We start from the raw sequence: 15,596 nt of genomic DNA, 5'->3' as shown, positions 1-15,596 counted from the left end.
CTTAGGGCCTAGGCAACAGAAGGCACGGCCACCAATGGTTGAGCGATTATAATCAGGGATGCTCAAGGGGGCAGAATTAGAGGAGCGCAGCTATCTCGGGAGGGGTGGGGGGGTTGTGGGGCTGAAGGAGATTACAGAGATAGGGAGGGGCGAGGCCATGGAGGGATTTGAAAACAAGGATGAGAATTTTGAAATCGAGGCGCTGCTTAACCAGGAGCCAATGTAGGTCAGCGAGCACAGGGGTGATGGGTGAACGGGACTTGGTGCGAGTTAGGACACAGGCAGCAGAGTTTTGGATGACCTCAAGTTTACGTAGAGTAGAATGTGGGAGGCCAGCCAGGAGTGCGTTGGAATAGTCAAATCTAGAGGTAACAAAGGCATGGATGAGGGTTTCAGCAGCGGATGTGTTGAGGCAAGGGCAGAGATGGGCAGTTACAGAGGTGGAAGTAGGCGGTCTTTGTTATGCTGCGGCTGTGTGGTCGGAAGCTCATTTGAGGGTCAAATATGACACCAAGGTTGCGAACAGTGTGGTTCAGCCTCGGGCAGATGTTAGGGAGAGGGATGGAGTCAGTGGCTAGGGAACGGAGTTTGTGGTGAGGACCGAAAACAATGGCTAAGGTCGTCCCAATATTTAATTGGAGAAAATTTTTGCTCATCCAGAACTGTATGTCGGACAAGCAGTCTGACAATTTAGAGACCGTGGAGGGGACGAGAGAAGTAGTAGTGAGGTAGAGCTGGGTGTCGTCAGTGTACATGTGGAAACTGAAGCTATGTTTTCGGATGATGTCGCCAAGGGGCAACATGTAGATGAGAAATAGGAGGGGGCCAAGGATAGATCCTTGGGGGACACCAGAGGTAATGATGCGGGGGCGGGAAGAGAAGCAGTTGCAGGTGATTCTCTGGCTACGATTAGATAGATAAGAATGGAACCAGGCGAGTGCCGTCCCACCCAGCTGGACGACGGTGGAGAGGCATTGGAGAATGATGGAGTGGTCAACCGTGTCAAAGGCTGCAGACAAGTCAAGAAGGACGAGGAGCGATAGTTTACCTTTGTCACAATCACAAAGGATGTCATTTGTGCCTTTGATAAAAGCCATTTCGGTACTGTGGGAAGGGCAGAAACCTGATTGAAGGTATTCAGACATGGAATTGCGGGAAAGATGGGCATGGATTTGGGAGGCGACAACACGTTCAAGGCCTTTGGAGAGGAAAGGGAGGTTGGAGATGGGGCGGTGGTTTGCAAGGACGGTGGGATCAAGGGTTTTTTTTTTTTGAGGAGGGGTGATGACGGTAGATTTGAGGGAGAGGGGGACAGTACCTGAGGAGAGAGAACCATTCACAATGTCAGCTAACATGGGAGCCAGAAAAGGAAGTTGGGTGGTCAGCAGTTTGGTGGGAATAGGGTCGAGGGAGCAGGAGATGGGTCTCGTGGACAAGATGAACGCAGAGAGGTCATGAAGGGAGATCGGAGAGAAACTGGAGAAAGATGTGAGTTCAGGGCTAGGGCAGGGGGGAACCTTGGAGGAAGTTTGGCCCGGTGGGCTAGGGGAAGGAAGGGAAGTGGCAGAGGCAGCTGAACAGATAGTCTCAATCTTAGAGACAAAGAAGTCCATGAGCTCCTCACACTTGTTATCAGAGGTGAGGGTGGTGGAGACAGGGGAGAGGGGTTTAAGAAGACGGTTAGCAGTAGAGAATAGGAGCCGGGGTTTATCTTTGCATTCCAGAATGATTCTGGAATAGTGAGCAGTTTTGGCAGACGAGAGCAGGACCTGATAATGCTTTATGTGGTCCAGCCAGATCTGGCGGTGAATGGCTAAACCAGTTGTCCGCCATATCCGTTCAAGTCTGCGTCCCTTGGACTTAAGTGAGTGAAGATGAGAGCCGTACCAGGGGGAACGGCCAGGATGAGAGGTGTTTTAGTAGGGACGAGGGCATCAAAGGTGGTGGTGAGGGTATGGTTGAGCAGATCGGTAGCTGCAGAAATGTAATGGTGAATGGAGGGCCAAAGGCTGGACAGTTGGGATTTCATAAGTGCGGTTGTAAGAGAGTTGAGAGAGAGTTTTTTCCAGGGACAGACACAGAAGGAAGTTGGGGGGCGGGGGGGGGGGGGGGGGGAAGGGGGATGTGGGTGGAGGAAATGGTCAGAGATGGCTTTATCTCCGATTGACACGATGGGAGTAGCGAGGCCACGAGAGATGGCGAGGTCCTCTATGTTACGGTGAGAATGTTCAAACCAGAGGCTTGCTACGAGAGGGAGGGAAGAAAAAAATAATTGGTGGATGAGTTGTCACCAGAGTACTTTTACACTTCTTCTAATGGCCGGCTGAAGAAGCAAAGGCTTAGGAACAAATGAGTGCATGAAAGAATGAAAATGTGACAATAATGGGTGTTCTTTGCACTGTTACTCTGCACCAAAAGTTCCATAAGTATAAAATTAAACATAAAACCAGAACTTGGTGAAGCCAGAGAGTGTAATGAGCTGAAGTGCCAATGGCTGCCTGGCTGTCACACTGTGATACCTTAGCAGCTGAGCTGTTCACGTCACAGACTCAAGCGTGTTACTGCACCAATGCACTGCCACTGCAAGGCCATGTAGCTTCAAGGTGGTTCCAATGCAACAGAAGATAAGATTATTGCACTGCGGCATCATATGGAGAATAATGATTACCCAGGAGTGATTAACAAGGTGGTAATTTATCAACAACAACTTGCATTTATATAGTGCCTTTAGCATAGTAAAACGTCCCAGGGCGCTTCACAGGAGCATTATCAAACACATTTTGACAGAGCCACATAAGGAGATATTAGGGCAGATGACAAAGGGGTAGGTTTTAAGGAGCGTCTTAAAAGAGGAAAGTGAGGTAGAGAGGGATAGAAGTTTAGGGAGGGAATTCCAGAGCTTAGGGCCTTGGCAGCTGAAGGCACGGCCACCAATGGTGGAGCGATTATAATCAGGGATGTTCAAGAGGCAGCGCAGAGATCTCCGGGGGGGCTGGAGGAGATTGCAGAGATAGGGAAGAGTGAGGTCATGGAGGGATTTGAAACAAGGATGAGAATTTTAAAATCGATGCGTTGCTTAACTGGGAGCCAAAGTAGGTCAGCGAGCACAGGGGTGATGGGACCTAAAGAACAGATGGTGGGTGGAGAAAGCACAGGAGATCCAGCAGCTAGCCAACAACCACGACGTGCGTGGATTCTTCAGCGCAGTCAAGACCATCTACGGCCCAAGCACCCAAGGCCCTACCCCACTGCGGGCCAAGAACAGAGAGGTACTCATCAAGGACAGAGAGGCAGTCAGTGCCCGCTGGAAAGGAGCACTTCGAAGATCTCCTTAACCGCGACTCTGTCTTCGATGCGAGTGTCCTCAACTCCATCCCGCAGCATGCAATCCGCCACCATCTCAGCACAACCCCAGCCCGGCATGAGGTTGAAAAGGTCATCCGACAACTGAAGAACAACAAGGCCTCAGGAGCTGATGGAATCCCCGCCAAGGCACTAAAGCATGGCGGAGAAGCACTACTGGCGCGAATTTATGAACTAATTTCTCTTATCTGGAAGGAGGAGAGCATGCCAGGGGATCTCAGAGATGCCGTAATTGTGACCATTTTCAAGAAAGGTGACAAGTCCGATTGCGGTAATTACAGAGGAGTTTACCTGCTGTCTGCCACAGGGAAAGTCATCGCAAGAATCCTCCTCAATCCCCTTCTCCCAGTGGCTGAAGAGCTCCTCCCAGAGCCACAATGCGGATTCCGCCCACTAAGGGGCACAATGGACATGATCTTCACCGTACGTCAATTACAAGAGAAATGCAGGGAACAGCACCAACCGCTGTACATGGCCTTCTTTGATCTCACAAAGGCCTTCGACACTGTCAACCGTGAGGGATTATGGAGCATCCTCCGATGGACGTGCCACATTGTCCGCATGCCCGATACGAGACTCCCAAAACAAGTGCTCTACTCGGAGCTCCGGCACGGCAAAAGAGCCCCAGGTGGGCAGAGGAAACGCTTTAAGGACACCCTCAAAGTCTCCTTGAAAAAGTGTAACATCCTCATCGACACCTGGGAATCCCTGGCCCAAAACCGCACAAAGTGGAGGAGAAGCATCCGGAATGCGCCGAACACCTCGGGTCTCTTCGCCGGGAGCAAGCGGAAGCCCAAGCGCAGGCAGCGCAAGGAGCGCACGTCAACCCAAGCACCCCCCCACAACCCGTCCCTTCAACCACTGTCTGCCCCACCTGTGACAGAGATTGTAGGTCCCGCACTGGACTCATCAGTCACCTGAGTACTCATTTTTAATGTGGAAGCAAGTCATCCTCGGTTCCGAGGGACTGCCCAAGAAGAAGAAGAAGAAGATGGGTGAACGGGACTTGGTGCAAGTTAGGACACAGGCAGCAGAGTTTTGGATGACCTCACGTTTTATGTAGGGTAGAATGTTGGAGAGCACCCAGGAGTGCATTGGAATAGTCAAGTCTAGAGGTAACAAAGGCATGGATGAGGGTTTCAGCAGCAGATGAGCTGAGGCAGGGGCGATTCAGACAGTTTACATAAAATTTTATAATCACTCAAATTAAATATGCGTACATTTTTTATTTTAGAATAATGGAAGCAATTAGAAGACTGCAATCTGTTGAGAAATTCAGCTGATTTCATATATATATATTTATTATTAAATGTTAGGTGTTCAAATGTTGCCACAAATGCCAAGCATGAAGCTGTCACACCTAAGGCGGCAAATCTAACACAGTCCTTCCAGAAGGAATTCAAGGTGTGATATTAAGGTACACAATAGTTTATAGCAAAAACAGTAGCAGTTGTATGCAGTGGAAGGTGCGCACATGCTCAACAAATGGTGCAGCTAACTCCCAAACAAGCTGCTTGATATTCTCAACTAACTGCCCACAGTCGAGTGCGTTTGATCACGTCTCACCAGACTACCCGAGTGTCACGGGATGGTGAGGGAGTGGGGTATCCAATCCCAACACCTTGCCCTGCCTGAATCACAACTGGCTCTTGCCGATCATGAAGTGACATTGACCCCACTTAAGCTCATCACCCACGTTGCCCAACACTTTCAAACCAAGATGTATGGAATAGGAGAACACAGGGGCAAAGAACAGATTGAATAAAAAACACACTCCCTGGTGTACCTTCAAAGCACCAGAGCTTACCATTATGTGACACAGTGGACAAAACATAAAGTAGAATATTAAGTAAAGGGACCACTGTTGTTCACAATTTATATTAACGATTTAGACTTGGGAATCAAAAACACAATTTCTAAATTTGCGGATGACACCAAATTGGGGGGGATAGTCAATACTGAGGAGGACTGCAACAAGTTATAGGAGGACATTAATAAACTTGCAGAATGGGCATATAATTGGCAAATGAAGTTCAACACAGATAAATGTGAGGTATTACATTTTGGTAGGAAGAATAGGGAGGTCGCTTATCACTTGGAGGGTGCGAGTCTAGGTGGGGTAGAGGAACAAAGGGATCTCGGAGTACAAATACACAAATCACTAAAAGTTGTGACACAGGTTAGCAAGGCCATAAAAAAGCAAACCAAGCAGTGGGGTTTATTTCTAGAGGGATAGAATTGAAAAGTAGTGAAGTTATGCTAAACCTGTATCGAACCTTGGTTAGACCACACTTAGAGTACTGCGTACAGTTCTGGTCGCCATATTATAAAAAGGACATAGAGGCACTGGCGAGGGTGCAGAGAAGATTTACAACGATGATACCAGAAATGCCAGGGTATACATATCAGGAAAGGATGAACAGGCTGGGTCTCTTTTCTCTTGAAAAAAGGCTGAGGGGTGACCTAATAGAGTGGATAGAGAGAGAATGTTTCCACTTGTGGGGAAGGCCATCAATATAAGATGGTCACCGAGAAATCAAATAGGGAATTCAGAAAAAACTTCTTTACCCAAAGAGTGGTGAGAATGTGGAACTCGCTACCACAGGGAGTGGTTGAAGCGAATCGTATAGATGCTTTTAAGGGGAGGCTAGACAAGCATATGAGAGAAAAGGGAATAGAGGATTATGCTGATAGATTTAGATGAGGAAAGACGGGAGGAGGCTCGTGTGCAGTGGTTGGGTCGAATGGCCTGTTTCTGTGCCATATACCCTATGTAATCCGATGTAGAATCACTAGCTACATAGTGGCTGTACAGCTAAGCATTCAAAATTTTCTTTGGCACAAAACAGGTTAAGTAGCAATGCAGAAAAAGACAGCACCCGCTATGTAGTTAAAATGCCATTTTGAGATGTTACAGTGTGTAATCTTTACTTAATGGATTTAAAGCCCATTCTCTCTGGACTGATACCGCAGGGTGTGCACAGTGGAGAGGAAAAGACAGCCCCTTCCTCTCCCTCGCCACCTGATTCTGATGTTTGTGTTCAGGATTCAATTACACCGTTATTGATACCTCACAACGATATTTAAAATGCAGACGTGAAGCCTGATTTCCCATGGGCCTGCTCCTCTTTATTTCAATGCTGGCGTCCCTGGGTGAATTCCTAAGGCGTCCATATTAATGGGTCTTCAGTCTGGATTCATTCATTAAACACTCTGCAAGGTTTATGATGCTATGATTATTAGCCGACAAGTCCTTGAATCTCAATTTACTTATGCAAATGTACGTTTTCTCCTTGAATTGTCTGAAAATATACTACAGCCTGATCCAGTAAACTCTCAAACTATATATGAACTAAAAGGTTTAAATTCATTTCTCCCCCTCCCCCGCCAACCCGAGAGATAAGCAGCTAATTTTTTGTTATTAGCCACAGTTATAATTTTATTTTATACGTGTAGTGTTGTATCGAATGTCAGTATTAACCCTTTTCAGGACTTCAGCTGAATTTATGCGCCAAAATTCAAAATAGTCCAAAGATTACATTGTTCAATTCCATTGAACAACAAACTAAGAGTAGACTTCCACTGCTAGCGGAATAGTAATTTGAGCACATAGTCTCAGAATAAGTGGTCGGCCATTTAGGACCAAAATAAGGAGAAATTTCTTCACTCAGAGGGTTGTGAATCTTTGGAATTCTCTGCCCCAGAGGGCTGTGGATGCTCAGTCGTTGAGAATATTCAAGGCAGAGATCAATAGATTTTTGGATACTAAGGGAACCAAGGGATATGGGGATAGGGTGGGAAGACGGAGTTGAGGTGGAAGATCAGCCATGATCTTATTGAATGGCGGAATTGGCTCGACAGGCCGAATGGCCTACTCCTGCTCTTATTTCTTATGTCCTTGAGAGAACAAATGCACGAGAGTGATTACCGAACAGTAATTGAGGGTTTCAGATAGCTTATAGATAAACCACTGGCTACCTCGGGCTCAGTTACATTCCACAATCTAATCAAGGCGTTCAGATGGCTTGTGTAAAGAATAATGGCTAGCTGGGAATGATTAGAATCATAAAGGAGAGGCCATTCAGCCCATCGCGACTGTGCTAACATTACAAGGCAGTAATGATAATAGAACGTGACAGGACCCCGAGTTGAGATTATAGACTCAAAGTCCACTCTCAGTTTGTTTTTTCACACAATTAAATGCTGTGAATTTCATGCCAATGGTTTGAAGTATTGGGTCTGTATATGCGACCAGTGGCTCCCAATGGGCTCTATGCAACTGATGGGTGAGAATGTTCACCATGCAGGATTTACATAACCCCTGCAAGGTTTAGTGCTAATCATAGCCGATTACTAGGAAATAATATAATTATAAATGAAAATGTAAATATATGAACCATCACCGACAGCAAATCATTTCTAGATATGATGGGGCTATCCTGCCACAATGAAGCTGGTAGCTAATAGAATAATGCTACTATTAACCATTTTAATTCAAACAAAGCTCTACTGTAAAACGTTTTCTTTCCTATTTGAGGGTCTCTCTAGGCCATGTATTGTAAAGGTGGGGGGGGGGGGGGGGTGGCGAGCAGGATTGCTTGCAACATGCATCGTTCCCGTAATGGAGGGATGGGAAAAAGAGGTGACCTGCTTTAATGCCTCTCAGTGCCATTCGGGTTTTTGTGAGCAGCTGGGGTGACTTGCAATTCTCCCTCCGGTACTCATTCCCTGGAAGAGCCAGCCTCTACTCAGCAAAGGATGGCAATGTAGGGAGTGCGGAATCAACTTATCAGCTTATTTTTCTGTGGCACAGTACACTGGAGCATCTTATTTTCCCCTCACTCCGAGTCAGAGACACAAGGACGGCTCCGTGTTTTAAACCTATGCTTTTCATTAATGGGCCTCGGAAATTTATTTACATGCTTCAGATAAAGAGCCATGGATTAACTTTTTTGATTGTGTTTTTGAAAACAAAAAGAAAAAAAAGAAAAGCATACAACTGGACAAATCATGCACAGCTGTACGGCAGAACGGCATCTCTTCATCATCTGGGACAAAATGAAGTCAGCCAAATGCAATTTCAGTTCCAAGAGCTTTGCCCATCTGGACACAAACTAAAACTCACTAATGGGTAAGCGACCTTGGCTATCCACATTCATTCATGATTAATGTAAGATGGAGCTGCCTGTCCTTTAAATAAACCCAAAAAGTGCAGCCAATCTGAGTTGGACTAGTCTGCAGTATCTTTGACACGTAGTACTTTCCATATTTGACAGCAGATTGTGCACAGACTTTGCGCTAGCTCTACATTTTATTTGACTCCGTGCATTGCTAACATAGGAGCATAGGGACAGGAGGAGGCCATTTAGCCCCTCGAGCCTGTTCCGCCATTCACTGAGATCGTGGCTGATCTGTATCTCAACTCCATCCACCTGCCTTGGCTCCATATCCTTTTATAGCCTTGTCCAGCTAAAATCTATTGTTCTCAGATTTAAAATTATTAATTGAGCTCGCATCTACTGCTTTCTGTGGGAGGGAGTTCCACATTTCCACCAGCCTTTGCATGAAGAAGTGTTTTCTAACTTCTCTCCTGAATGGCCTGGCTCTGATTTTAAGGTTATGTCCCCTTGTACTAGACTCCACCATCAGCAGGACTATTTGAAATGGGGCTCATCGCCTAAAATCTATAACTTTATCTTCACTTCATGTTTTTCTCAAAAGTTCATAGCGTTTAGGAGACATAATAACCTTTAAAAGGAGAAAGCTCATCCTGGGAGTGAAAAGCACCTTTTCTCCCCTCTTCGGCCAAAGGTATTGATGATTGCAAGGGTGCAGTTCCTCTAGCGCAGGCCACCCTTCAGATATCGCGCCTGTCACCGAGGGGGCCTTTACAGCTGAGCCCACACACATGCACTTTCCAGCACAACTCACTAGTGCAGAGACCAGTTTTGGCACCCCTACTGAAATCAGCTAAGTTAGGACACAATGGCAGCAGATTTACCAACTGAACCTTTGGGAATGAGTTAGTATTTTTAATCTAAATCGCCCCATGACACTTTAATAAAGAAAAATGTTAAATCTGGAGACAAGATATTTCTATTTATCCGAGTGAAAAGACTGAGAGAGTCATGGTGCTGGTCTCCTGGCTAGCAAGGATGCACTGGGATCGGATAGGCCCCTATCCACCTGACTGCCATTCCCACTACTGGATGATGATCTTCACATTGAAAAGTAAATATTACGTTCAGTAGCAGCTGAATTCCTATGATGCTGCATTTCCACTTGCAGAAGTAGGAACATGACCTCGGTGGTTGAGCTTTTTTATATCTAGTATTTCTTTAGGATGGCAATACTTCTCCTACTGCTCTGCCCCTCCCCACCCCAGAAAATGTCACCAGTTCTCTCCCCTTCAGCCCGGAAGACATTGAATCCTTGCTGGGTTATATTCCCTCGGTGCCAGTCAGGCTCCAATATCTCACCCAAGTGACCATTAGTCATGTGTGTGGTTCTTGCTAGATGCTTGTGCTGCCAAGCTATGTGATCACGGAAGGCATCATCACAGAGCCCAATCCTGTCCCAAATTGACATACGCCCATACATTTCCAGCAGGGATCACTGAATGGCAACTGGGTACAGGAATCACGCTCCATTTCATCCTCCCTCAACAAAAGAACCAAGTCCGATTGTGGTGACCCTATTACCATTCCGGCCAGCGAAACACAGCTGGAACCTTTCTGGTCTGTGTGGCTCAGCTACTTATTTGGGAAAACAAGATAAAGGACCATGTTTCCATAGTTAGAAGTGTTACAGGAAGGCCAATCGAGGCCACATTGGGTTCACACACTATCTTCTCACCTCTGGGATATGGGCTCAAATCTACTGAGGCTGATGGGATAAACCTCCTTTCTTTTTCATGGCTACAAGGGTCCTGCATCAAAGAAAGAACTTGCACTTGTAATAGCGCTTTTCACAACTTTATAACATCCCAAAGCACTTTACAGCCAATGAGGTACTTTTGAAGTGTAGTCACTGTTGTAATGTGGCAGCCAATTTGCGCACAGCAAGCTCCCACAAACAGCAACGTGATAATGACCAGATAATGCTTTAGTGATATCGACTGAGGGATAACTATCGGCCAAGACACCAGGGGTAACCCCTACTCGTCTTCAAAATAGTGCCATGTGACCTTTTGTATCCACCCGAGGGGGCAGCCAGGGCCTCGGTTTGATTTGTCCCTCAGCACTGCGCTGGAGTGTCAATCTAGATTTTTGTGCTCAAGTCTCTGGAGTGGGCCTTGAACCCACAACCTTCTGACTCCGAGGCGCGCGTGTTACCCACTGAGCCACAGTTGACACCAGGTAGTGAAGTCAACTACCCACAATTCAGCGCAAAATGCCATTAAATTGGCAGAGAAGCCATTGGGAGGAACTGAAAAGGTTAACAGATGCCGTAGGGGATGTTATTTTGAGGTTGAGGTTAAAGCATTTGGTTAGGGCAGAGTTATGGGATCTTTACCTTTCATCTGCCTCTAGTATACATGGAGTGCTGACACTAAGTGGAAAAGTATTCCAGTTCACAGCATATAGACCTAAATACAAAAATATATATATTTTTTTTTTAAAAAGGGAGAGAGAACCATATCTTCTCTATTTTCCATGGCAGTCTTCCTCTGCTGCACCTATGCCTAACAGCAGCTCACGCACCTCATTGAAACTTATAAAATTCTAACAGGACTAGACAGACTAGATGCAGGAAGGATGTTCCCGATGGCGGGGGAGTCCAGAACCAGGGGTCACAGTCTAAGGATAAGGGGTAAGCCATTTAGGACAGAGATGAGGAGGAATTTCTTCACCCAGAGAGTGGCGAACCTGTGGAATTCTCTACCACAGAAGGCAGTTGAGGCCTATTCATTAAATATATTCAAGAAGGAGTTGGATATATTTCTTAAGGCTAAAGGGATCAAGAGATATGGGGAGAAAGCAGGGACAGGGTACTGAATTTGGATGATCAGCCATGATCTCATTGAATGGCGGAGCAGGCTCGAGGGGCCGAATGGCCTACTCCTGCTCCTATCTTCTATGTTTCTATGTTTCTCATGTCAGAAGATAACAAACAATCTGGGGACCTCAATCAGATGCAAATAAATGAACGATTCAGATATCTTAGCTTATATTCATCCCTCAATACAGTTGTGGTTCATTGCTCTGTTGCAAAGTGCAACTAGGTTAACCAATTTTGTTTAGATATAATTTTTAAGATTGCGGAAATGTCTAGATTTACAATAAATAGCAGCTCTGACATGAAAAGAGCAGAGAAAAGGCTGAAAGATTCACAAGTAATCATTTGTGTGGACCTGTGTTTGCAAGAACCCATTATTTAGGCCCCTCCTACAATCGTAGATATAAAGGAAGTTGTTATAGAAAATCACAGTCCAAATCAGCTAAAAATGAGATGAACTGACCAAACCGAGGACTTCACTAATATAACAGCACTGCATTCCCTCAATCTCATAATGCCTAGCAGGCTGGCGGACATTCGAATAGGTGATTTATTTCTGAAGAGCTTCATTAGGAAGCCAGGAACACAAATTCACAAAAAGAAATCAGGGACCTAATGAATCCATTTCAGATCAAACCACACTCATTCCTCGGTTAATCCTCTTAGCCATCAGCTTCTCCTTTTTCTAATCTGATTCTCTGTGGAAAAATAAAAAGGATTTTTTTTTTTTATACGACAAACTGTTAAATGCCTGTGGAGGAAAGTTAAGCAGAGTAGATAAAAATCCCTCACAAATAGCTGATCCTCTTTGCCATTTAATTTGCATTCTGGGTGACTTAAAGGCATAAAATCTGCTCACTGACCACTGCCTTTAGCTGGAGGTCAAACTTAGAGAACAGGAGCAAGACTGACACAACATGTCCACACAAGCTTCTAAACAAACTCACACAGTAAAGGGAGTGTGGCATTTACCTTGGGGGCAGTTCTCAGAATAGAAAAATAATGGCAAATTAACAGCGCCCGACATTATCAATTCGCAAAAAAAAAGAGCAGTTTTTTGGCTAAGAAGAGATACGCTACGAGTTCCGATTCCCCACAAATTGCTGGGCAATTTACAATACTCCGCCATTAGCCTTGCAAAAATGAAAAAATTGCAACCTTGCTGTGAGCCTCCCCGCTGAAATGAATCGTGCGTCATGAAATTTACATTCTTAATGCAAATTAATCTTGCTGCAGCCATTTAGGGCTGCTAATTCATGTTGTAAGGACCCTGCTAATGACATGATTTATGGTTCTGACATGACTTACAACCTTGGCGGCCCAGAAAGGGACCAATGAAGCAGTGGCGTCTCACTCCAGCAGGTAGTGAATTGCTCCTATAGGTCTTTTAAACTTTTTATCTGACTTGGCAGTATCTTTGTGCCAGTCTTGTTCTGACGAAAGGTCATCGACCTGAAACGTTAACTCTGTTTCTCTCTTCACAGATGCTGCCTGACCCGCTGAGTATCTCCAGCGTTTTCTGTTTTTATTGCCATCCATAATCCTGTTCGTGTCAGATGGCAATAGTTTTCAGGATACACAGCTATTTCGACATGCAAATTAGATAGATTTCTTTCAGAAAATAATTTTGTGATATACAGGAAACTTTGTGCTATCCGGCACCGACGGGACCGAGCTGTTGCCGTTCCCTCAAAACTGCCAGACACACCAGCGTTAATGTTGAAACATACGGAGCTTTTCATCTCCGTATCTGACAACAAACACTGTTGCTTAGCAACAGCTTCTAAACAGTCAGCCCGTACCTTGGAAGCGTCTCTGTAGCTTAGCAACAGCTTCAGAGAGACTTTCCAGAGCCTGACTGTTGAAAAAAAAGCCACGAGAAGAAAAAAAAACTAACAAAACGGCTCCTGATTTTTGCCGGTGGCTCGAGCTTGCCGGACACTTAGCCTCCGGATAACACAAAGTTTCCTGTAGTATGTGAGTAATCCGAGATATGACTTGGTATGTGCAGCATGCTTGGAAGGAAGAAAGTGATTTTGGACCTATGGTCCTCAGATAATGAAGCAGTCTGTGCCCGCATGCAGCAAGACCTGGCTAACATTCAGGCTTGGGCTGATAAGTGGCAAGTAACATTCGCGCCACACAAGTGCCTGGCAATGACTATCTCCAACAAGAGAGAGTCGAGCCATCGCCCCTTGACATTCAACAGGATTGTCATCACCAAATCCCCCACCATCAACATCCTGGGAGTCACCATTGACCAGAAACTCAACTGGACCAGCCACATAAATATTGTGGCTACAAGAGCAGGTCAGAGGCTGGATATTCTGCAGCGAGTGACTCACCTGACTCCCCAAAGCCTTTCCACCATCTACAAGGCACAAGTCAGGAGTGTGATGGAATGCTCTGCACTTGCCTGGATGAGTGAAGCACCAACAACACCCAAGAAGCTCGACACCATCCAGGACAAAGCAGCCCACTTGATTGGCACCCCATCCACCACCTTAAACATTCACTCCCTCCGCCACCAGTGTACCGTGGCCGAGTGTGTACCATTTATAAGCCGCACGACAGCAACTCGCTAAGCCTTCTTCAGCAGCACCTCCCAAACCCGTGACCTCTACTACCTGCAAGTTCCCCTCCAAGTGACACACCATCCTGATTTGGAAATATATCATCGTTCCTTCATCGTCACTGGGTCAAAATCCTGAAACTCCCTCCCCAACGGCACTATGGGAGCACCTTCACCACACGGACTGCAGCAGTTCAAGAAGGCAGCTCACCACCATCTTCTCAAGGGCAATAAATGCTGGCCTTGCCAGCGATGCCCACATCCCGTGAATGAATGAATGAAAAAATTTGGTTCCCAAAGCTCTCCACCACTGGGTTTTCCTCAAGTCATTTCTGGACTAATTGATAGAGATTGTTGCTATGATTAGTCAACAACTCCATTATCGCTGTATCATGTGACTGCCAGGATGGTAGAAGGTGAACTAGATGGACCTTGGTCTTATTTCATCTAGCAATTCCTACGTTCCTATGAAAGCAGTTCCACTGTTCCTGATCATGATGGTCAGGGCCACTGGTTCTATACTTCATAGGTCACATTTCGCACATCTACCTTGCCATTCACTCAACTTCTCAAGGGCCAATACAGCAATTCCCAAACACAACTGGGTAACAAAGTCCTCTTCTTCTGCTTGTTCTTTTAAAAAACAGTTCTTACTTTTCCTTTCTGTCTCTTTTTTCCCTCTCTCTCTTAATCCCCTCCCTTTCTTTCCCCCTCTATTTCTCTTTCTGTATCTAATTTGACTCTAATTCACCCTATTTCCTTCTCCATCATTTGCTCTGTTTTGTTCTCTACCCTTTTGCTTCATTGGTTTAGGAGGTAGACCACTGGGCTCGACATTCACAAGGTCCCAGATGCGACAATGACAATGCTGCACCATTATTAATTTGTATTTCCAGCAATTTGCACCGCGATCTGACGGATGAGGTATAAAGTCCAATTAACGTCGCTCGCTGCAAGGTGCGTCATTCCTGCAATTTCTGGCCCACTATCAGCCTCTCATCCCCCACCCTCCATAAACTTCAACTCACCAAATTCTGCTGCCTGTATTCTATCTCAAAACCAAGGATTTTACTTTATTAAAGCAGCAACTTTGGGATAAGGAGAAGGGTGCAGAGGGCACAGCGCAATCCATAAAGAGGGAGCAGGCAAGTGCAGAACACCCCCTCACACACCTTGAAACATGCTTCAAGAAGGTAACACATTTTGAAGTTCAGATGGACCAAATAAGCTGCTTGAGTCTCCTCTTGTGGTTTATGATGTCATCTCACTCTTCGTCATGTTACAGTCTTGTACACACTCCATCCTGCGTGTTATCCTCTGTAACACACTCCATCCTTTGTGTCATCCTCTCTAACACACTCCAGCCTGTGTGTTAACCTCTCTAACACACTCCAGCCTGTGTGTCATCCTCTGTAACACACTCCAGCCTGTGTGTCATCCTCTCTAACACACTCCAGCCTGTGTGTCATCGTGTAACACACTCCAACCTGCGTGTTAACCTCTCTAACACACTCCAGCCTGTGTCATCCTCTCTAACACACTCCAGCCTGTGTCAACCTCTCTAACACACTCCAGCCTGTGTGTCATCCTCTCTAACACACTCCAGCCTGTGTTAACCTCTCTAACACACTCCAGCCTGTGTGTCATCCTCTGTAACACACTC

General features: G+C 45.8%; 1 protein-coding gene across 3 annotated transcripts in view; it reads right to left on the bottom strand.

Moving 5' to 3' along the window:
* lin52 (lin-52 DREAM MuvB core complex component) overlaps positions 1-15,596 on the bottom strand; it is an 84,244-nt gene that overhangs the window by 26,209 nt on the left and 42,439 nt on the right. Inside the window, exon 6 of one of the 3 annotated variants that reach the window (XM_086002695.1) lies at positions 11,268-12,059. The exons of the other annotated variants lie outside the window; for them this stretch is intronic. Within the exon in view, the coding sequence (XP_085858821.1) occupies positions 12,058-12,059 (2 nt within the window). The 3' untranslated portion in view covers positions 11,268-12,057. Of the gene's footprint in view, positions 1-11,267; positions 12,060-15,596 lie in introns of those variants that run through there. 3 annotated transcript variants of the gene reach the window in all.

Source organism: Somniosus microcephalus, chromosome 12 (genome assembly GCF_052327205.1).
Source record: "Somniosus microcephalus isolate GS21.2 chromosome 12, FLI_Smic_1.0, whole genome shotgun sequence".
In the NCBI taxonomy this organism is placed as follows: Eukaryota; Metazoa; Chordata; class Chondrichthyes; order Squaliformes; family Somniosidae; genus Somniosus; species Somniosus microcephalus.
The sequence above is the reverse complement of the archived record's forward strand: the minus strand, read 5'-3'. Positions and strand labels throughout refer to the sequence as shown.